Source organism: Leptinotarsa decemlineata, unplaced genomic scaffold, assembly GCF_025532065.1.
Source record: "Leptinotarsa decemlineata unplaced genomic scaffold, Ldec_3_MD MMD2_tig00026299_RagTag_RagTag, whole genome shotgun sequence".
Lineage (NCBI taxonomy): Eukaryota > Metazoa > Arthropoda > Insecta > Coleoptera > Chrysomelidae > Leptinotarsa > Leptinotarsa decemlineata.
The window spans coordinates 159652-182736 of NW_027412676.1; the positions used below are offsets into that span (position 1 = coordinate 159652).

At 38.7% G+C, this 23085-nt stretch overlaps 1 protein-coding gene across 2 annotated transcripts in view; it reads right to left on the bottom strand.

Annotated features, from left to right (window-relative positions):
* The window catches only part of LOC111510038 (ejaculatory bulb-specific protein 3), a 35909-nt gene extending 18502 nt beyond the window's left edge, over nt 1–17407 (bottom strand). The window contains exon 1 of one of the 2 annotated variants that reach the window (XM_023165896.2): nt 17258–17407. In XM_023165896.2, the coding sequence (XP_023021664.2) occupies nt 17258–17266 (9 nt within the window). In that variant the 5' untranslated portion in view covers nt 17267–17407. The remainder of the gene's footprint in view (nt 1–17257) is intronic. The other variant, XM_023165894.2, reaches the window with a different exon arrangement.
* Between the last annotated feature and the right edge of the window lie 5678 nt (nt 17408–23085).

The window sequence follows — 23085 nt, forward strand, 5'->3', positions numbered from 1 at the left end:
TAAAACTTTTGCCTCTGGAAAAATGTAAACGAAAAGCGAACACATCACTGGTTCAATGGTTTCCAGATGATCTGACATTGTTAAGAAATAATATGCACAGCCTCAAACAAATAGCAGACAAAACGAAGACCCCAAATGGTTTCATGGCGTACAAACAGGTCAAGAAAGAATATGATAATAAACTAATATCCGCTAAAAAAATGGCGTATGATGAATACATTTATTCGTCCAATAATAAATCAAACGCTTGCTGGAAAATAATAAATTTCGAGAGAAATAAATACGATTTAAAACCAACAATCGAACTATCATCTGATGAGATGAACAACTTTCTCAATACCATTGCTGATAATATCATTAATTCCCTCCCGTATGTTGCAAACGAGGAGCTTTTAAGTTTTAAAAAATTTCCTGCTCTGTGTAAGACATTTTTCTTTCGACCCGTGCATGAGATAGAAGTTTTGGAAGTTCAGATACCCATGCACTCAATAATCGAATACTAAAGGAAACCTCGTCTATAATAATCCAACCTCTTACTATACTGATTAATTTAATCTTATGGACTGGTATATTTCCAGATATCTTCAAGTCTTCTAAAGTAGTGCCCATTTTTAAAAAAGGTGATGAAAAAGCCATTGATAACTACAGACCAATAAGTATTATTTCAATATTCAGTAAAGTGGTTGAAATTATAATTGAAATTCAGCTCTATGCCTACATTGAGAATAATAAATTTTTCAGCAACTCACAATATAGTTTCAGAAAGCCGTGTCTGGCGTGATTGAGGAACTTGAGTAGGGCAATCACACTGTGTTGATGCTTTGTGACCTGTCGAAATCGTTCGACTGCGTCTCACATGAAATTCTATTGGAAAAATCAAACTGTTACGGAGTTAGAGGTATCCCGCTTCACTTAATAAGGACCTATCTTACTAATCGTCAACAAGCAGTGGTGCTCAACGGTACTTTATCAAACTCTCAAACTATTAAGCATGGCGTTCCGCAAGGGTCTGTTTTGGGCCCGCTCTTATTTGTCATTTATGTGAATGACTTGTGCAAACATATGATACCGTTCAAATTGGTTCTCTTTGCGGACGACACCACTTTTATTCTGTCGGATAAAAATAATGATATGTTACAGTCTCATCTCGACGAGGTATCTAATAGTGCTAATCAGTGGTTTCTATCTAATAAGCTGAAACTAAATTGTCAGAAAACACAATACATCCAGATTTCTGCCAATAATCAAATTATCTCTAATTGTGAAACTAATAAAGTTAAATTACTGGGCATTACATTAGATAATAGACTCAACTGGTCTGCGCATATTTCTCAACTGAAGAGAAAACTCTCGGGTTCACTATTTGTTCTTCGCCAATTGAAGTACTTCACTAGTGCAAATATATTAAAAACATCATATTTTTCACTGTCTCACTGTCATATGGTGTACAACTTTGGGGAAATTCATGCCATTCTATTCAAATATTTTGGATGCAAAAAAAGGCATTGAGAGTGCTGGCTAATATTGGATAGAGGAATCACTGTCAAGAATATTTCAATAAACTCAGAATTATTGCCAACTTTATTTCTCTATTACGTTTTGATTGAAATCCATAAAAAGAAACCATCCTTGGCGAAACCATGTCATATCCACGAACATAACACACGAAACGCTCACCACATTAGAATAAATCGATTTCGTCTTCACTTTTCCCAAAAAAAAATTCCATAGATTACTCTCTGTACAATATTTTGCCACAAGATTTCAAAGAACTCAGTCTAAACACATACAAGAGAAAATTGAAAAATTATTTGTTGAGGCATTGCTTCTATTCTGTCGATGACTTCATTTTCCATGGCGCCTTAATCCGGTCCATTAATCAGGCTGAATTTGACCAATGGCATGGGTTACATTGGATTCAAGAACCGCTGTGGTTTGTGCCTTATTGGCAACGCCTGCGACTTAGGAAAATTCCACGAAAAAAAATTAACGGGGTCAAATCGCACGATCTCGGTGAGCAGTTCACATCACCTCCACGTGAGGTGACCATACCATCAAATCGCTTGTGCAGAATATCCAATGTGACATGAGCTGTGTGGCACGTAGCGTCGTCCAGTTGAAAACACATGTCTTTGGTGTGCAGATCATGTAATACAGACCAGAAGAAGTTGGTAATCATCGACCTATAGTGCTCGTCGTTGTCAGTGATGGCCTGGCCAACATCGTTCTTGAAGAAATATAGACCGATGACGTCGCCAGATCAAAATCCACACCAAACAGTGACTTTTTCGGCATGCATTGGATGCTCTTGGATCTCGTGTGTATTGTTATCGTCCCGAATTCGACAATTTTGTTTGTCTACGTACCTATTTATCCGGAAATAGGCCTCATTGCTGAAGATGATTCTTCAATGGAAATTAGGGTTAATTGCCAACTACCCATTCAACAAACATACGTCGTTGTCTATGATCGTTTATCTTCAGTTCCTGGGTTAGTTGAATTTTATAACGGTGCAGTCCCCAAGTCACGACGTAGAATTGCCAAGTTGTGGTCTGCGAATTGTCAAGTTCTAGTGAGTAATGAGAAAATCGACTGCCTCTAGTTCTCCTGCACATTTCCACAGACAGCAGCGGTGTTTTCGTCAAGTCTTGCGTTTCGTCGACATACAAGTATTGTTGGATCGTTTACTGAACCAGTGGACTTCATTCACCACATTGCGAATAGTCCTCTCGGTAGATCGACCGTAGAATGGGCAAAGTGCGGTACGTTGCCTAAACAGAACACCTATTTTGATAAAACAATGTTATCATCTGCACGTGTTTTTAAATGCTATATCCGTCTATGATGATTTGGAAAAACAAACTGAATAAATGGCAACAAATGTTACAGATGTAGCTTCAACAAGATGACCGTTATCAATTGTCAAAGTTCAGAAGTTCCTATTGGATTATGAATTCATTTGTGAACCAGAATTGTTTCCTGACTAATCGAAACAATCAGTACCTTGAGTATCATCATCATCATAGCTCTCCAAGCAATAGTTCATGTGACTCAAGTTGTCTTTAGTCGAAAAGTGTAGTGAATGCGTCTAACGAAGACTATTCTTCGTTCTCATCTGATTGGTTGGATGGAAGATCAGATGTTGAATTGCAGATGTTGAATTCTGCCATTTTTTAGGTTAGGTTAGAGTCTTTTGTACTTGTAACCTTTCAATAAAAGCATTTATCATAATAATAATGATATTTTTTTTACTGAAGTATGCGATGGTCAGGCCATATCCCCCGAAGCCCCGATACATTCGAGAGGGTGCGCCAGCATCATCAACCAACGACCACCCCCACACCGTGATCATTGGATCCGAGAATAATGTGCCCTGAGCAAGCGGAGTGAGCCAAGAATGACAGCCTTCTGCATCTGTCCGGCTGAGATTTTTGCCTTAGTGCAGCAGGCCGGTATGTGAGGGCATCGTTTCACCGAGGGCTCCAATAATCAGAACAACCATCTTAACAGAGTGGTCTGGATAGAGTGTGCGAATTTCGAAGAGGAAATCGTGATATTATATCCGTTTCTCTTCCTCTTTTCGGACGATATTCGTCTCGCCAGGAGCTGAAAACTCCACGATAGATATCGTCTTGCTCTGGTGGTCGAGAAGCACAGGCTTATTAGCTTGCATGAGCCTGAGGTTAGGGAACGAATAGTTCCCTAAATTCGGAACTTCTCGTTTCCCACAACGGAGCGTAGAGCAACACCGGTGTCTCGTCAATACCATAAGAGTGCCGTAGATGGTAATATAGTACTCTAAGGGCCGCGTTATGTCGATGGATATAGGCTGAGACCGCATATGCTGGACATGCTGATAGCATGTGCATTAGGGTCTCGGGCGCCTCGCGGCAGGTCCTGCACCTTGTGTCAGGAACCTCTATACCCATCACGCGACTGCGGTAGACTAGGGTGTTGAAGACACCATCCTGGCAAGCCATGATGATTCCCTCAGTTTCCGACTTCAGCCCACTCGACCTGTGGAGAGCAAAAGTCAGGCGCTTTGATAAGCCAAGGTCTTCAATGTTACAAAAGAAGACCCCATGCATTGGCTCATCCTAGTGTTTCCGCAGAATTGACGTTATCTCTGCTGCTTTTATATGAGCATTTTGCTGAACGGGTTCCAACTCGGTGACAGAGTTGTCGGTGACGGTGACACCTAGTTCAATGTCGAAAACTATACCAAGTTCATCAGCTGCTCGGGCAGCTGCCCTAAAGAGAAATGCTCCAATTCCTAATCTCTCATGGTCACGGAATCCTGACGACTTTACAGGCTGTATGCAGTACCATTCTGTCATGTAGACATTCCAAACTCAAAAGTTCATGGCCTCGCTGTTGTCGGGGGAAGTACAACCGTGAAACGGACAATTTGGGATGCAAACTCCTATAGAGATACATAATTTTTCGGGTCTTTACGTCGAGTTGATACAGATCCTCCCGAGTCCACTTCACTACTCTAAACGAGTAGAGTAAGATTGGAACGGCAAGCATATTTGTTGCAGCAACTTTGTTTTTCCTTGTTAGTTCCGATGACCAGATGTGTCGAAGTTTGTGCTGATACTTGCCGCGGAGAGAGTTCTTCACTGCTGTTACCTCTTGTGAGTCGCGTTGTTCCACCTCGAGGTAAGTATACGTCTCTCCTGCACCCATATGGTGTTGGATAATTCCATCTACGAGCTGGAGTCCCCGCATCGTCCTCTTTTGAGATGGACCATTGCACATTTGGGGGTGACCTTGTACCTCCTGTTTCCGGGGGTGCCACAGTTATACCCTCAAGTATTTCTGAGCGCAACGGATAATGGCAATAGTGAGATACAGAAGAGAAGGAGACTGAGGGAATCACCCTAAAATACATCCCTTCTGTAAGTGACCCACCCTGTTTGGACTCTTGCTTGACCAGATGGTATGGTGAAGCGAGTTCGCCAACGTGGTATCAGTTGTTCAATGCATCTCACTATTTTGTCGAGTACCGCAAGGCATCTGAGCAAATGCAAGATGAGCTCATGCGATATTGTATCAAATGCTTCACGGTAATCGATCCAGGCCATAGAGAGGTTACGCTTATATTGTATCGAGTTCTGCGTTACATATCTATCGATGAGCATCTTCTCTTTACATCCAGCAACTTCTTTCTTCGACCCTCTCTGCTCATATATCCGTTCGAACACTCGGTTAACTGCGGTGAGTATTTGTGTGTATAATATACTTGTAAACAACATATAACACAGCATTCTGTAATTTTTAGGTATCGACAAATATCCGCTTTTGGGGATGAGAACGGCCCGCCCCTCGACGAACCAATCCAGAATCGGCTGCTCTCCGCAAAGGCATGAGTTGAAAACTGTGGCCAGATGGCGGTGGGTGCTTGTTAGTTTTTTCAGTTCATCCCATCTGGGCCTGGAGCAGCAAAGTTCTTGGAACCCACAAGGGTTCTTCGAACGTCATCCGGGGTTATCAGGTTGCACAGTTCATTGAGCTCTCTGTTGAAAGCTTCGAACTGCGCTAGGGCTGAAGTGTCTAAGTTGAGTGGCTGCGGTTGTTTATAGATATGCTTCCAGACGGATTCCACCTAATCAGCGGTCGGCGGATTATCCACAACACGTGGAAGCTCTTGGAATAAGCGAGAAGGTTTCTCGCGGAACCTGAGGTTTTCCGCGATACTTCTCGCTCGCCTCTCTAGTGACTTCTTAGCAGCCACTAGCATTCATATCTTGGTAGTCAGAAGCATGCCTTGACTTAAAGTGTGATAGATACGTCGTAGATTGCGGCTATTCGCCGCAATGCGGGCGTAAAAGACCTATTGGCCGCCCTGTAATCCATCACACATTAGATACGAGACGTGTGTTTTCTCGCCGACGTGATCTCAGCATCCATCTTGTGTACACGCCGTTCAATCTTCTGAACCGCAAGGCCGGGATTTCGTCCTTCTGATTCGTAAACTGATTGGACGACGCTATACACGTCGGTGTTGATTTGCCAGATGTCAGCCTCTTCTGTTAGAACACTATGAACGTCCACATCCAAATTAACCAATTCTTATGGCTTCAAGTGCCTAATTCTGTGGAGCGCTCTGTGTGTTCTGATTGACTCTATTGGTGACATGATACGAGTCTCCTCTCCAGCCGTGCCAACGGGTGGAGATGAGACTTCTACCACCACCACTTCGTTAGCATGCTAGGAAGAAGGTATATAGCCCTGCCGCCGAAGATAGGACACGTAATTCCTAAGATTTTGGGCAGAAAAGGCGGCATGCTCCGGTTGTGTTTCACACCACAGAGCATGCAATCTCGCCATGTACCCTCTTCGCGCGGGCTCATTACTCTCGTAGCAATGCATAAGGCTATCTCTTCACTCATGCGTCCACTGAAAGCGTCCGTTGTCATTGCCAGAGTTGTCATCGGTAGGCAAATCATCATTATGGGATCCACCACCTTGCCTCTGACCCCTCCGAGCGGGTCGATTGTGGAGGCCTTTTCCTCTATTGCTAGGAACCAAGTGTTGGGTCCACCGGGTGGTTAGCCCAGTGGACCCACGGCCGGCACCGCAGGGAGAAGAGTGTTCTCCTTCCCGGGTGCGCCTGGGCTGCTAGTCCGGTTTTGCACCAGTTTCTCGGGTAAATGGTGGCGCAACTCACCAAAGTCCAAGAGGGTTAGTGGTCATCCCTGCTTATTATTATTTTTATTATTATTATTATAGTTTATTTTGAAGGAAAAGGTGTCAGAATATTATGAAGTGCAAACAATCCTTCAGATAAAGAATGTAAAACTGATAATTTTCTCAGTATGTTGTCGATGAATAACCATGGAAATATTATGGATGTCGATATATAAACCGAATAAGAGCTTCATAGCTTCAATGAAAAATTACAGTTTTAAAAAAGCATGGAGCCTTTTTATTAAACAGTCATTGGGCAACTAGAACCAAACGAGCATCAAATAGACTTGATCTATGGCTGTTAAATTGTCTGTCCATAAAGTTGAAAAAATCAAACCCTTTCTTTTGAAAAAATTTCAATTGGTCAGCTTTTGGAGACAAGTGTTTAAATGGAATAAAAAGTTCCGTCATATGCAAAAATAGTGGAAAAAAGTAATAGTAATAGTTGATAGTGTTATATGTTCAATACATTTCATAGACAGTTGAAACCAGAATCTAAATAAGTATTCTTGAACTCAACTTCTTCAAACTACAAATCTGAGTAGAAAACATGAACATCTATGAGATCCATAGAACAATCAAACGTTATCCAAGAATTAATCAAGGGATCTCTGCAGCTTTCACGGCGAAGTAGGTGGATTAATTCAGAGCCCATATTTTTCTACATATCTCACAGATAACATATGGGGGATATCCATGCTCCTGCTTGTTCTGTGAGGACAGTTGAGTACAACAATACATTAGGTTTTCATAATAATTTTTCAATAAGTAAAAACCCTTCTAAACCATAAAAACACTTGATTATAAAACTATTTTCAAATAATTTTTCAACCTATATAACTGCTTTTTCAACTTATCTGGCGGAAAATAATTGCCGCAAATCTCTTTAGTGACTTGCTCAAGCATAGGTATAGGGAGGGTACGCCAAGATAGCTCCCAGCGAGCAAGAATTTTTCCGACTCACAAAATTACACAAAACCATTTCAAATTGTAGCCTATATGTTATTTTGATATATGAGCTGTATTTATGTAAATTTTCATCTCAATCCGTCCTGTCGTTTAGGCATGAAAAATCCACAAACATACGTACATACATACATATATTCATCTATCCCGACAAACTTTCACATTTATAATATCGGTATATAAATTACACGAAACCTTTGTAAATTGTAGCCTACATGTTATTATGATGTATATTCTGTATTTATGTAATGTTTCATATACATCCGTTAATTCGTTTTGGCGGGAAACAGCCACAAACATACATACATAAATTTATTCATCCTCACAATTTTTCACATTTATTATATCAGTATAGATATAGATAGATGTGTTATAATCAACGCAATCGAATGCCCTCCAGAGGTTACGAACATCAAAAAAAGTATTAGCCCATTTCCAAAACTGTGTTAATCATTACCGAATATATTTTTTTCTCAAATGTAAAAAGTGGACAAATGGAAAACTTTTCTAGAAATAAAATTTAAATGTTTTTTATGAAGGAAAGGGAACTGTCACTAGTCTATAGTTCACAATGACTTCTACACAACTCAGAATATCAGGTAATTTTCAGGTTCAGTGGGGAAAAACTCACAAAGGCCCACTGAATGCTCATTCATTCGTTATCCGTTAACCTACTGTCGTCCCCTACAACGACAACTCTCGCAATTCGAAACTTGTGCGAGATAAGGACCAATGAGGTCTCACCGTTCAACGTGTGATTTCTATCACGAGTTGGACGATGGGAAGTGAAAATCGATCGTTCGACCTTGCAGTTCGAACCACCGGTTCACATAGCAATCGATTGAGTATGTCGAACAAACCACCCACGTCAAACCACCAGGCTACCGTCCTACGTGAAGTATACTCTTCTGTGGTTTATGTCTTGTATAATTTGTCACTTCAATATGATAGAAAAAAGGTAAAATTACTTTTGGTATAACTATTTTATTGATATCTCTAACAGTATCAAACTACGAGTATCAAAGGAAAGACTCCCGCTCAGTTTTTCCTGTATGGATCAATACTTAGCATTATTCGTATTCAATTCGTGTTCAGAAAACGTTTGGGAATTAAAAATATTCAAACTCATTTTTATGAAAATTGCGCACAAAAGTATTCAGTCATACATATCGTATTTTATATTGAACCCTCAACATCCTAGTCATCTTCCCAATTCTGATATTGTAATTTTTCCTTTTCATTTTTTGTCTACAATTCTCTAGAATGTCTTCCATTCATTAGTTCAAGTGATTACCGCTAATGGGGGCTAATAGATCATTTACATGATTTCATGTTTGCGTAAATACAAACATGTCATTTCATTCTCAATTACGTTTCCAATTTTGTTGAAGGTCACTAATTTTATTTATAGGTAGACCATAAAAACTTCCTATTTCTCCGATAATGAATATATGAACCACTGGTATTCAGGGAATACAAAAAGTTATAGTTTTTGTTAGCAAATAATGAACTGATATTATCTGTGAGGTAATGATTGAGAGCTCGTCATACACGTTGAGTCAAAATGAAACTCCCAACAGCCAACTGAACCAGTAATAATCATCCAGATAATCACGGAAAAAATGAATATCTGAAAATTTCAAGTGAGTGGTTATTTCTATTCATCAAATTGGCCGCTATGTGACCGATGGTTTGAGCCAAACTGTCTTACGATTGATTTTTACTGCGTATCGTCCACTACGTTTTAGGAGTCGGTTGAAAAGTAAGACCTCGTAAGGGCACATTTCACTTCTGAGGGTTGTCGTTCATAAGAGGGCAACAGTTTATTAACAAGAAGATATATTTCGAGACAGATTTTTGAATCAGAAAAAAATAATATTATTACCTGAAAAATCTAAGTCAATTTCACAAATATTACTCAAACCAAAAACAAAGAGCTAGATCATCGTTTTGTTGAGAAATGAACTAGCCAATCTTCCAAAACCAACAATTTTCGTTGCCCAAAAGAGCATGGTCTACTTAAAAAAATACACGAATCGGAAGGGTTCTTAGGACTTATGATTTCTTGCATGAATTCACAGAGGTGTCACTTCTATGAATGTAGTTGCCATATTCTAATATGATGTCAAAATTTCGTTAGATGTAACCAACATATTTGAATGAATTTCAATATCATCCAGTTTCAATTTGAGGTCATCAGTGACTCAGGAGCTGATTCTCGATATTATTAAAAAAATTAGGACGAATTTTGCGAATTTTTCGTAACACACGATACTATAAGTATTATATGCTCATTATGGGTATACCAATAAAAAATCCTATCACCCTCATTTCATAATATTCCGAAAAACCACCTTTCGCAATCCAGTTTACATGTGTTCATAAGAATGGTACTTTATTAAACTATTCTTAGTACAATAAAAAACACAATCTGTGACATTTTGAACTTGAATTCGACCAAGAAGGTCACTATTGAGAAAGGAATTTCCGTTCGTGAACTCATTATTACTATTAGAGGTGGTAGGTGTTAGGAATCACATGTTAAAAGGTAAGACCTCGTTAGTCCATAGCTCGCACAAGTTGAGTTGTTGTTCGTAGGGGGGCGACAGCTGATAAACGGAAAAACAGATTTCAAAACAGATTTTAAAACAGATTTTAATAATATAAACACAACACTATTTAAGAAACCCCAAGAGTATAGACGAGCGGCTTTGATTTTTCGTGACAAACTACCGTAAAAACTTTGGATGCTGTTTGAAAGATGAAATGAATATTCAAAGAATTACTAGGGATTCTAAAAATTCAATGAATAAATCGAATATAGATCGGTGAACAATATAAAAAATATGAAAAAAAATACTACATATCTCAGGACTTTTTGCCATAGAACTTACTTCAAATAATCGATTCCTGTAAACGAAATTGAAGTATATTAAATAACTCTTCCAGAAAATATCATGAAAAAGAAAACGTGTGTGTCTCGGGACTCCCGACAGAAGTGATCTTAGTTGAACTATTCAATATTGAAATTGTTCAACATGACAAAAGCTTAGGTTATTAGTTATTTCAATAATTATAGCTACCATAAGCCAATTGTTAACTTTGTAGAATTAAATAATGATACTAATAATGTACATACACAAAATTAGTGTCATCATTTTTAAGCCATGTTTCACATAATAAAAAAATACCACGTGCTTGCTGGTTAGATTTTCATAATACTGTCAACAGTATATGTCTAACGAGCACTAAAAACTGAGCGCCTGCCAGATGAGAGAGGAGGATACTCCCTTCCGCTGACGTATGCGTGAGTAAACGGTAAGCCAGACAAACTAGCGTCGTTACGCGTTAGGTACCGTTTCATTTCGAAGTTATTTATTCTTATTTTACAATATCATTGTTTCTGTCACTGAATTCAATTCAGATTATTCCAAAGACTGCGAAAAAACAGGGAATCATTTTGGGGTACACTATGAGCTTTAGCCCACAAATGAATGGAAAGTCAGAACGAATGAACCGTACTCTACTGAATATGATTCGTACAAAAATTATTGATCCCAGAGTTCCCAGAATACATGGGGTGAAGCATTGAAATGTTCTGTATACGAATTGAACTGAAGGAGTAACTACATCTCAAATCAATAATGGCAGAAATGATATTGGTGAACTGAAAAACTTTTTTGTCGTGTATAGTAGAAAATATTACCGAAAAGAAATAAAATTATTCCCAAAGCCACGAAAGCAGTTATTATTGGTTATTGTGGAGGTGGTTATAGATTATGGTTACCAACAGAATGAAAACTGATCACTTGATGTTCTCTATTCCATGAAAGTGTTACGGAGTTCAGAGCAAATGAAAATGGAATATCAATTAACCAGAAGAATATAATAACGACATCATTCCTGGTTGAAACAGAATCTGATCCAAAAGAAATTGATGAAAGTAAGACAACAAATATAGTCAATGAGGAAGAAAATAGTTCAGATGAAGGAAGAGATGAAAACAATGAAGTAAGGATCAGATCTGGAAGATGTGTTTCAAAACCAAAATTATCGAAAGGTTATGAAATGTACACTGCTACACTATGTTTTTTCCTTTTAAAATCGATAGGAGAGCAGAAATAATATGCAGAGGCAAATGAACGGAAAGAATAGGAAGAAGCCATGAATAGAAACTGAAAAGGTTAAAAACATTCACACTGACCGTGTTATCTCAAGATGAAGTAGTTATTGTCACTCATTGGAGATTCAAAACTGAAGAAGATGAAACCAGGAAAGCACGATTGGTAGCTAGGGAATCCCAAGTCACTTATGAAGAAGGAAGTGAATTCAGTAAAGCACCTTTATGTAGACTATATACAATAAGAATCCTTGAGTCAGTTGCTGATCAAAGAGATTGAAAGTTGAGACAATTATACAGGGTGTAACTAAATAAGTGTAAAACATTCAAGGAGGTGATTCCCCATCGAAAAAAAAAGGATCTTTCATATAAAAAAATTTCATTGGAGCATTCCTTGTTAAGATACAGCCCCTTAAAAGGGGTACATAAAATTTATATAACAATTTTGTTCACAAGCACTGAATAAGTTACAATAATGAAATTACCCTGACGTTTTGTACTACCAAAAAGACACTCACCCAAAAATTTAGTTGGTTTACCCCATGGTTGTGAGGGGTGGAAAACGCAACCGCTAAAATTTATTTCCGATGTAACTTTTTGTCTTATCATTTGTTTCATTCTAAACAAAAAATGTATCTTGGGTATTTTTCCCAAAATAAACCACTTCGCAGCAAAAAATTATTTTAGGGACAACTACAGAGATACATCGGTATAAATGCGAAAATACGAAACTAATCTATCTAGTAGGTCGGTATTAGCGATAGTGACAATTAAATTGGTATGACGCCTACATCCACGCCTACAGTTTGTGGATTTTCGAAATTGAATTGATACTAATTGTGTATTGTTGTTCTGTTCTTTATTTGTTACTTTGTTTCTTTAATAATTCACTTGTTATTAAAGTGGCATACACAAATGAGGAAATGACTGATTTGCATTACGTTTACGGTCTGTCGCAGGGGAATGGGTTAGAAGATTCTAGAAGATATGCTGAAATGTATCCTCAACGGCAGCATCCTTCACATAGAATATTTGCTCGACTCCATCAACGATTATGAGAATATGGTTCATTCGACAAAAGAACGCAGGATTGTGGTCGCCATCGAGAAGTACGAACACCACAGCTTGAGGAAGCAGTATTCGATTTGATTGAAGAACAACCTACTACCAGTACTAGAAAGATTGCTTTCCAGCTAAATATTGATCATATGACGGTATTTTGAATTTTAAGGCAACAACTCTCATACCCTTACCATCTGCAACGAGTACAGGCACTGTTACCGCAAGACTCTCCGAACCGTTTTGAATTTTGCAATTGGATGATGAAAATGATTAGAAGAAATTGTGACTTTCTGAAGACGATAGAATTCACAGACTAATGAAGTTTTTCCTGGGACAAGATTATTAATTTCCATAATTACCACATATGGGTTGATGAAAACCCTCACGCTATTGTCGAAACTAACCATCAAGAACAGTTTTTCTCTTAGCCTGTGACTCGGAGTTATTGGGGATGATTCAATCGGGCAGAAGGGATATGTTTTTTATGCATGATTGAACTCCCGCCCATTTTAGTCAAGTAGCACGTCAGCATTTAACTGAAACATATACAAATCAGTGGGTAGGTCGAGGAGGACCACAGAAGTGGCCCGCTAGATCCCTGGATCTCAATCGAATTCTCTATTTGTGGCCATTTACAGCATTTGATTTATCGTACTCCTGTTCGCGATGTAGAGGACTTAAGAAACCGCATCATCGATGCATGCAGGGTAATCAGAGAGACTCCAGGAATATTTGAGCGAATACGTGGCTCAATGCGCCGACACCTAGACGTATGTGTAATGTCTGAAGGTATACATATTGAAGCATTACTATGATTTCTATATGTTTTGTGTTTTGTTATTAATAAATTGATTTTGTTCATTACCCTTCAATCGTTTAATGCAGGTACTAACTACAAAATAACAATAAATCCAGTTCGCATTTATGACGATGTATCTCTGTAGTTGTTCGTAATGTAATGTTTTTGCTACAAATTGGATTATTTTGGGCAAAAAACCCAAGAGACATTTTTTGTTTAAAATGAAACAGGCTATCGAAAATGAATTTTTAAATGGTAAACAAATAATAAGACTGAAAGTTACATTGGAAATACATTTTAGGTGTAGCGCTTTCCACCCCTACAACCATGGGGTAAACCAAATAAATTTTTGGGTGAGTGTCTTTTTGGTAGTACAAAACGTCAGGTTTATTTCAATATTGTAACTTTCTCAGTGCTTGTGAAAAAAATTGTTATACAAATTCCATGTACCCCCTTTAAGGGGCTGTATCTTAACAAGGGATGCTCCAATGAAGTTTTTTTATATGAAAAATCCTATCTTTTCCATGAGGAATCACCTCCTTAAATGTTTTACACTTATTCAGTTATACCCTGTATGTTTCTACAACATTTTCAAATGTCAGTGATGAAACTGACAGCCATGAAATTAAATTGTAGGTGTCACTATTCTTGAATAATACGTTACTCTGAGGATCTAGTTATACATCAAATCAAACTTCATCCGTTCATGCCATAATTGTCATTTTTACCATTTATATTGTTGTTACAGGCTCTCGCTCCTGAACTAAATTTACAGGGAGGTCAGTTGGAGTCGTAAACTCGACATCCATCTCCTCTGTAGACTCGCTCCTGAACTAAATTTACAAGAAGGTTCGTTGGAGTCGTAAACTCGACATCCACCTCCTCTGTACACTCGCTCCTGAACTGAATTTACAGGGAGGTCCGTTGGAGTCGTAAACTCGACATCCATCAGCTCTGTAGACTCGCTCCTGAACTAAATTTTGAGGGAGGTCAGTTGGAGTCGTAAACTCGACATCCATCTCCTCTGTAGACTCGCTCCTGAATTGAATTTACAGTGAGATCAGTTGGAGTCGTAAACTCGACATCCATCTCCTCTGTAGACATGCTTATTTGAAGTGGTAATTTAATATATAGATTTGAAGCTATATAAAAAAAGCTGTTTTGGAAGTGCCGTTTTCTAAATAACGGTATCTCAATCGATTGGTTTGTGATAAGTCGGGATGGAATAGTTTTGTTGGGTTATATAGTTGGTTTTGTTTTTTCGTGCATATAAAGCAAGCATTGGTGCATACGAGTATGTAGTTTGTTAATGTTAAAGATGTCTAGGTTTTCGTGAAATAGAAAAACGTTTGTTTTTTTTTAAGAGTTTGATACAGTTCTGAGTATTAATGCATTATCATATGATTCTTCCTATATTATCATACAGTATCTAAATAATGATTCATTTGAAAATTTATATATGAGTTTTAAGTTTCGATTGTCCAAAATGTACCTGAGTATGTAAAATTGTAAGAAGATGTTATAAATTTACTTTTAGACATATTCGGAGATAACTTGCTATAATTTAGTCATTGTATGATTTTTATAAGACCCTTTTCAACTTTATCGAATAGATAATCCCTGTTTTCATAGGTTAATGAAATTGCTTTATCATCTGCGCATTAAAGAAAATAAAGGCTTTTGCGAAGTCATGAAATATACATAAACATTTATATGACTTGTCTAAGCATTCAACAATCTGTTTTGTGAGATCAATTATGACGTGTCAGTTACTAGCATATTTTCTATTTCCAGATTCAAAGATAGGTGTCATATTATTTTCCTTCCACTGTTTTGGTATCACCCCTTAAAAAAAAACAGATAAATTGACGATGTATGTCAGTATTGCAATGATGTGCTTATGTATTGATTTGATTATTTTCACGGTCAGGTCGTCAGAACCAGCTGAAGCTTTATTTTTCAAGTTGGATCTGAGTTCCTATCCCTAGAAATGTTTCTTACAGCAACACAGTTATAATAGGATTTTTTTTTATTCACATCATTTCCAAAGTTTCAATCTCTATCACTGTCTTTTTCGATTCCAACTAATGAAATCGAATATTCATATATGAGTGTGCCTAAATTTTGAAACCTGGCAAAAATGATTTTATAAAAAATTACAGGTTCAATTTGATATTATGATTATGACAGTGGCTAGACCTTATCCCTGCTGAGATAACTGAAATGAATATGTAAATCAAATAAAACTCACCAATACAATGAAGATCATCAAACAGTTTGATCTTCCTCTTGAGGATGATCACTTGGTGATCAAAACACGTGTTGAGGTGTTGAAAATAACGGTTTGGTGTTGGGGAAAAACTTCAGCAGTATTCATTACTACACCAAAGGTTCCAAACAATGCATCAGAATTGCACCAATACAATGAACAACAAGAGATCGAAATAAAAAACGAATTGCCACACCTCACTGCTTCACATAACCTCACGATACGAAACTTCTTCAATTGAAACTTCACCCGGAATACAAACAATTGATATATAATATTTAAAAGTCTTGCTATCTCAATCGAAACTCATTGATATAATGGGATATTTTTAATTCGAATTGAAACATTAATTCTGAGTAGTAGTAATTCCTTTGAGATCAAAAAGAATACGCGACACCCAGTTAATACATCTAACCACGTGCAGTAAGTCGTGTGGTTTGGGTGCCGGCTTTGCCGTCTCATGTCGAATATCTACAGATTTTCTTAAACATGTATTCTTCCCAAACGCCAGAACTGAAATACTATTTTCGAAGCGCATCTCACCAACCAAGTTGGCATCTTCAGGACATGCAGAAAACAGTTTTTTTCTTCTCCTGAAGACGACATTCGGTAAAACGCGCGACGAGAATAATATTGCAGTTCTGGTATTTGGGAAAATGCTTGTTGTTTTAGATTTATTCTACCATTCATTACGATATATTTCAACAATGAAATCATATTGTTGAAGAATTCGAGTTTAGCCATTTACGTACGTTATTCAGGTGATAAAATTGATTCGATCTAAAAAGTGATATTTTGTTTTTCAATCGATGTATTCAACTGAAAATATTTCAGGAAATAATCTCTACGAGTAGACGAGTAGGACGAGTGATTTCATCATTATGGTTGCTCTCATGGTATTGCTGAATGGCAATAATATCATAATTTGGAGATGGCTAAGAGTTTTAGTCACCTCCTGACAATGCAGACTTAGTTATCTAAAAGCGCATGCGGGGTAAAAAGGGTTTTCAATAGATATACAGATGTCAGTTTTATCGGAAGTAGCATTTTTTGCTGTAAAACTCTGTTATGACGGCCTTACCTTCAATTTTTCATCATTGTATCGCTTTAAAACATATACTGTTGATAAAACCCTAAAAAAAATACAAGGTTTGAAATTAAACAAATTCTATTTACTATAATATATCACAAGTCAACTGATCCTCTTCAACGTGGCTCATTTTCAAAATATGTCAATACGGTGTTTTTCGACATGGAGAACAAGGACTGATATGGTTCAAAAACCATTTAAAATGAGAAGAAATTCGCAATAGCTCTCTAACCAAATTTAGACAGAAATTAGACTTACCAGTGTCATCAAAGTTCACGTCGATTCACATCATTTGTACCTATGATAAAAATATAACAGCACATGAATCAGACCTTGTCTTTCTTTGATTAAAGTAAAAGAAATCAGGTGAGACATAATTACCTGTTCAGAACAAATCGATTGTTTTAATGAGACTTTATTGTTCAAGAATAATTCAAATCAGATTGTGTAATGCTTATTAAATATTTATAATGCAGAAATGTTCATTCTAGCAGAAAACTCATTGGTTTTGAATTATAATACAAAGTGATTACTGGATTAGATTAAAATAAAGTGACTTAGTTGAAATTTTGTGACTCAGAAAATACATCAAGCATTTATAGCAACTTCTAAAGCCTGATGAGACTCAAAGTAGACTTACTTTGAAATGATGGAACTCCGCCCATATAGATACCCTAAGGCTGCTATATTCTATACAGGAAATAACTATGCACCTAATTGAATATGAACTTGTCTTCGTTTTATGAATACCTCCTCAGAAAGTGTTGGAGTGGCTGAGCCCCATTGATTCCACCTATGTCAGTAGGCCCAGATTATTTTTCGTCAAGTCTTTCAAAAATGTATGGCCAACAAATTATGTAATTTCAACACAGAATGTAATTATCAGAATCAATTTATAATATACACTAGCTTTTACCCGCGGCTTCGCTCGCATTTATGCCATTGAATAAGAGTCAGTACAATGAATCTATATGAGAACTATATTTGAATGCTTGGCTGGAATTATTAATTTATAAAAATTATTACATACGATGAAGTTTCGAAAATTTAAAATATGCTTTATTGAATTGCAACAACAAATGTTAAAATATATTTCACTGGTGAGCACTGATGATGCTAGATGACGTTAAAGTAGCTAGATTTTGAGATTTTTCTGCCAAACAATTTTTTTATCTTACATAAAAAATATTTTTTTAATCCTATGTTACTTACCATCCAGTTGGTTGACAGCAAGGGTGGTATATATACCTAAAGTGGGCCGGAGTGACCCACACCCCAAATCGGTACGACCAATCAGCCTTACATCCTTCCTGCTGAAAGGACTTTAGAGGATATATATATATATATATATATATATATATATATATATATATATATATATATATATATATATATATATATATATATATATATATATATATACGGACATATCTCCACTGAATAATCACCAGTATGCTTATCAAACCGGCAAATCGACAGATTCAGCATTAAACAACCTCGTTGAGAAAATCTCCCAATCCCTTGACAACAAGGAGATTGCGGTTACTGTATTTCTTGATATTGAAGAAGCATTTGACAATGCACAACCTAAATCTCTCTCTCTGGCTAGAAAGGGTATAGAATCGACCATAACTGGCTGGATCTATGCCATGCTAGTAAACATAACTGCAACTACTCTTCAAGGCGAGACTATCAGGTTCATGGTCACCAGGGGCTGCCCTAAAGGTGGGGTACTATCTCCCCTTCTGTGGTCGCTCCTGGTGGATAGTCTGCTTGATGCCCTCGACAGAAAAAAAGTTGATCTGCAAGCTTATGCTAATGACCTTGTCATCCTGGCAAGATCCACGTCCTGAAGGGTAGCTTGTAATATTTTCCAAAGCGCGTTAGACGTTGTTTATAGTTGGAGCCTGAGGGAGCAGATGTCTGTCAACCCCAGCAAAACTGTGTTAATCCCCTTCACCGAGAGAAGGAAATTGAATGATCTAACACCACTTTCCCTCAATAGTGTGGTCATTCCGTTTGGAACGGAGGTGAAATATCTTGACATTTCCTTGATAAAAGACTCACCTGGAACGCTCACTTGGAAAAAGTTTTACACAAAGCCAGACTGTCTCTATGGACATGTCGAAGGATTTGTGGTAAAACTTGGGGTTTAGGTCCCAAACAATTCCATTGGATTTATGTGATGATTATCAGACCAATGATCACGTATGGTGCAATTGCTTGTGGCCGAACGCTTTACAAAAAATGCCCCAAGCGAAGCTCTCTGGCTTACAGAGAGACAGGCTTGTCTGGCTATCAGTGGTGCCATCAGTACCACACCGTCAGCGGCCATATAGATCCTTCTAGATCTACCTCCTCTCCATATTTTTCTGGAAAGAGGCTAGATGGACTGCATACAGACTTGTGCACATTGCCAATTGCACAAATCAATTCAATGCAGAGTGCAACAGACTGTTGGTTGACATTGGAAGTCACAGCATTCTGGAAATGACCTCTGACTTTATGCCTCCAACTGTCAACTACTAACTGGCTTATAAAGTACTATTCCCGAGTAAAGAGAACTGGATCCTGCGGGAGAAGGAAATATTAAGAGCAGATAGTTGTTGGTTCACAGATGGATCAAAAACACCTTCCAGTGCTGGTACAGGTGTTTTCAGTCGCAGACCCAGGACAGAGTTATCTACCTGCCTAGGAACTCATGCGACTGTATTTCAAGCGGAAATTTACGCTATTGAATTGTGTGCAGAGAGATTGGATAAATCCAACCTCACTCACAAGTCAATAAAAATATTCTCGGACAGTCAAGCGGCGTTGGAAGCTCTGGGCTCCCACCGAGCAAGGTCTAAATTGGTAGCCAACTGCCAACTCTCCTCGATAGGAAGACTGAACAGATTGTCTCTGGTCTGGATTCCTGGTCATACTGGCCTGGAAGGCAATGAAGCTGCTGACTCTCTTGCAAAGGAGGGTGCTGCAAGCCGCTTCATTGGACCAGAACCTGTCATTGGCATCGCTTTGGGCTTTGCCAAACAAACACTCAACACCTGGATGGCTAGAAGAGTTATGGACTTCTGGCAGGATCTTCTTGGACTGGCTCACTCCAAGGCATTCATTCACCCTTCAAAGCTTGATTCCAAACATTTGTAAGACTACAGTAGAGATGAACTACGATGTCTAACAGGCCTCCTTACAGGTCACTGTCATTTGAATCATCACATGCACAGACTTGGACTGTCGAAAGACAGTGTGTGTCGCCTCTGTCTGGCAAATGATGAAACTGTAGAGCATATACTTTGTGCCTGCCCCGCTGGGGACCGAATCAGGTTCTTTGAGTTTGAGTTTGAGGCAGATCCGTACTCTCACCATCTGACCTGTAAGACCACTTACCATACAAACTAATCGACTTCGTTAAGAAGCTGGGTTTATTTGGCCGAGTATGAATAGGTGTAAGCCACAATAAACTCTTATGGGTTGCGGTGGAGGGTCGAATAGACCCACTCACTTTAGACCTACCTAACTACCTACTTCCTCCATCTACCTCCAGGAACATGTGTACAAAATTTCATGATGACCGGTTGAGTAGTTTTCGCGTGAAACCGTAACAAACGAACTTACATTCTCATTTATAATATTAGTAGGATAATTGTTAATAGTTAAATACAATTTATTGAAAACTAAGTCACCGCGATGAAGAATGGAAGTTTGCCAACTTTTTTCGACGAAATGTTGTTGACGATTTCGCTGGAATTCAAATTCTGGAGTAAATCACTTTCAATACTCAGTAGAGTTAACTTCGATACCCAGTTTCGCCTATCCTTTATAACTTTCAAAAACGAGCTCTTTTAAGTGCAACACAAGTGTAGATCCTTCTGGTTAGTAGCTAAAGCTGGTAATTAGAACTTTACAAAATCCACAATTCCACCACTAATACAAGCGGATGGTTCAATTGCAACAACAGCCATAGAAAAAAGCAAATCTACTAGTTGAACAATTTGCATCCTACTCCACAGGGCGGGTTGGCTGTCCTTGTTCGTCTTTTACTGCCTGAACCACTGTGTATGCTGTTTTCGGCGAGTGCATTGGCTTGGTATGTGGGGTTGAGCAAACCGGCCATCGAATGCCTGCTTCCACGTAGCCCCGCTGGATACGGTAATACCAGAATCACTTGTGGTTCTGTTATTCCCTAACTGAATGGCATCCCAACGATGGCCTAATCCTAAGGTGTGTGTATCCGTGCCGAGAGGATGAATGACACTGAGCCTATCAGCTTCCTCTACGGAACCTTCGAGATCCCAGGCGCCCTCTCGTCGTAGCATCGCTTTGTCACGGTAATGCGGGGCTCTGCCGTGATTGACCTTCTTTCCCTAGCTACTCGTGGAACTTTTATGGACAGAGTAAACTTTAAAATTCTTCTCAACGCTGAGTCTATAGAGGAGATAGATGTCGAGCTTACGACTCCAACTGACTTCCCTGTAAACTTAGATCAGGAGCGAATCTACAGAGAAGATGGATGTTAGTTTACGACTCCAACTGACCTCCCTGTGAATTTAATTCAGGAGCGAGTCTACAGAGGAGATGGATGTCGAGTCTACGACTACAATTGACCTCACTGTAAATTCAGTTCAGGAGCGAGTCTACAGAGGAGATGGATGTCGAGTTAACGACTCCAACTGACTTCTCTGTAAATTTAGTTCGGGAGCGAGTCTACAGAGTAGATGGATGTCGAGTTTGCGACTCCAACTGACCTCCCTGTAAATTTAGTTCAGGAGCGAGTCTACAGATCTGATGGATGTCAAGTTTACGACTCCAACAGACCTCCCTGTAAATTCAGTTCAGGGGCGAGTGTACAGAGGAGATGAATGTCTAGTTTACGACTGCAACTGACCTCCCTGTAAATTTAGATCAGGAGCGAGTCAACAGAGGAGATGGATGTCGAATTTACGACTCCAACGGACCTCCCTGTAAATTTAGTTCAGGAGCGAGTCTACAGAGGAGATGGATGTCGAGTTTACGACTCCAACTGACCTCCCTGTAAATTTTGTTCAGGAGCGAGAGCTGCGGCGTACGCAGAATCTGTCTCAGGTGGGGGAACAAACCCCACATGAGTTAGCCATTTGCGCTCAAGTGATGATTCACCAAAACCAGAGGCGAAAAAGCCCTGCACAACTGAATCTAAGGCATCATCAGGTGTGGCTGATGTGCAAAAACCCTCATATGAAAAAGTTGTCGTGGGTATCAAGGTGGAAATCTTGCAACTTGACTATGCGACTACCTCATTAACAGAGCATATACTTTGTGTCTGCCACGCTGGGGACCGAATCAGGTCAATAGAGTTTGGCAGAGCCGTACTTTCATCATCTGATCTGAAAGACCACTCATCATACAAACTAATCGGCTTCGTTAAGAAGCTGGGTTTATTTGGCCGTGTGTGATTAGGTGTGAGCCACAATGAACCCTTGCGGGTTGCGGTGGAGGGACGAATATTCCCACTCACTTTGGATCCAACCTAACCTACTCCACAGTTGATTTTCTGGAAAAAGCACCACCCACTATCCCCACACTAAAATCCACAACGCCGAAAATTACTTTTCAACAGCGTCTAGTGTTGGAATATTGCTCACGTTCAGCATATTCCCAAAAAATATATTCCAAATAACTATAGACCAGTCGATTTGTTGAAGTTATTTCAAAAATCGTGGAGAAAGTCGTAAATCACCATATCCTCAAATATTTGGAAGGCTTCAACATCTAGAACGATCATCGATATGGCTTTCGGAAACAAAGATCAGGCAACTTTCGATCGTATGTCACCCCATATTTGGAATAACGCAATCGAGAAACATCGAGAGTCAAGAGCTATTGCGTTTGATATTTCTAAGGCCTTTGACAGTGTGTGGCATGAGGGTCTGCTGGCCAAACTTCGATGCTATGGCTTATCGGATCATTTTCCTTCCTTCCTGAAAGAACGTTCCCTGCAAGTGGCCGTCGATGGATATCTCTCAAATACTTTCACCATCAGTGCTGATGTGTCCATGTTGTGTCCGATCCTCTTTTGATTGTATATCAACGACTGAAAAAAACAAGAA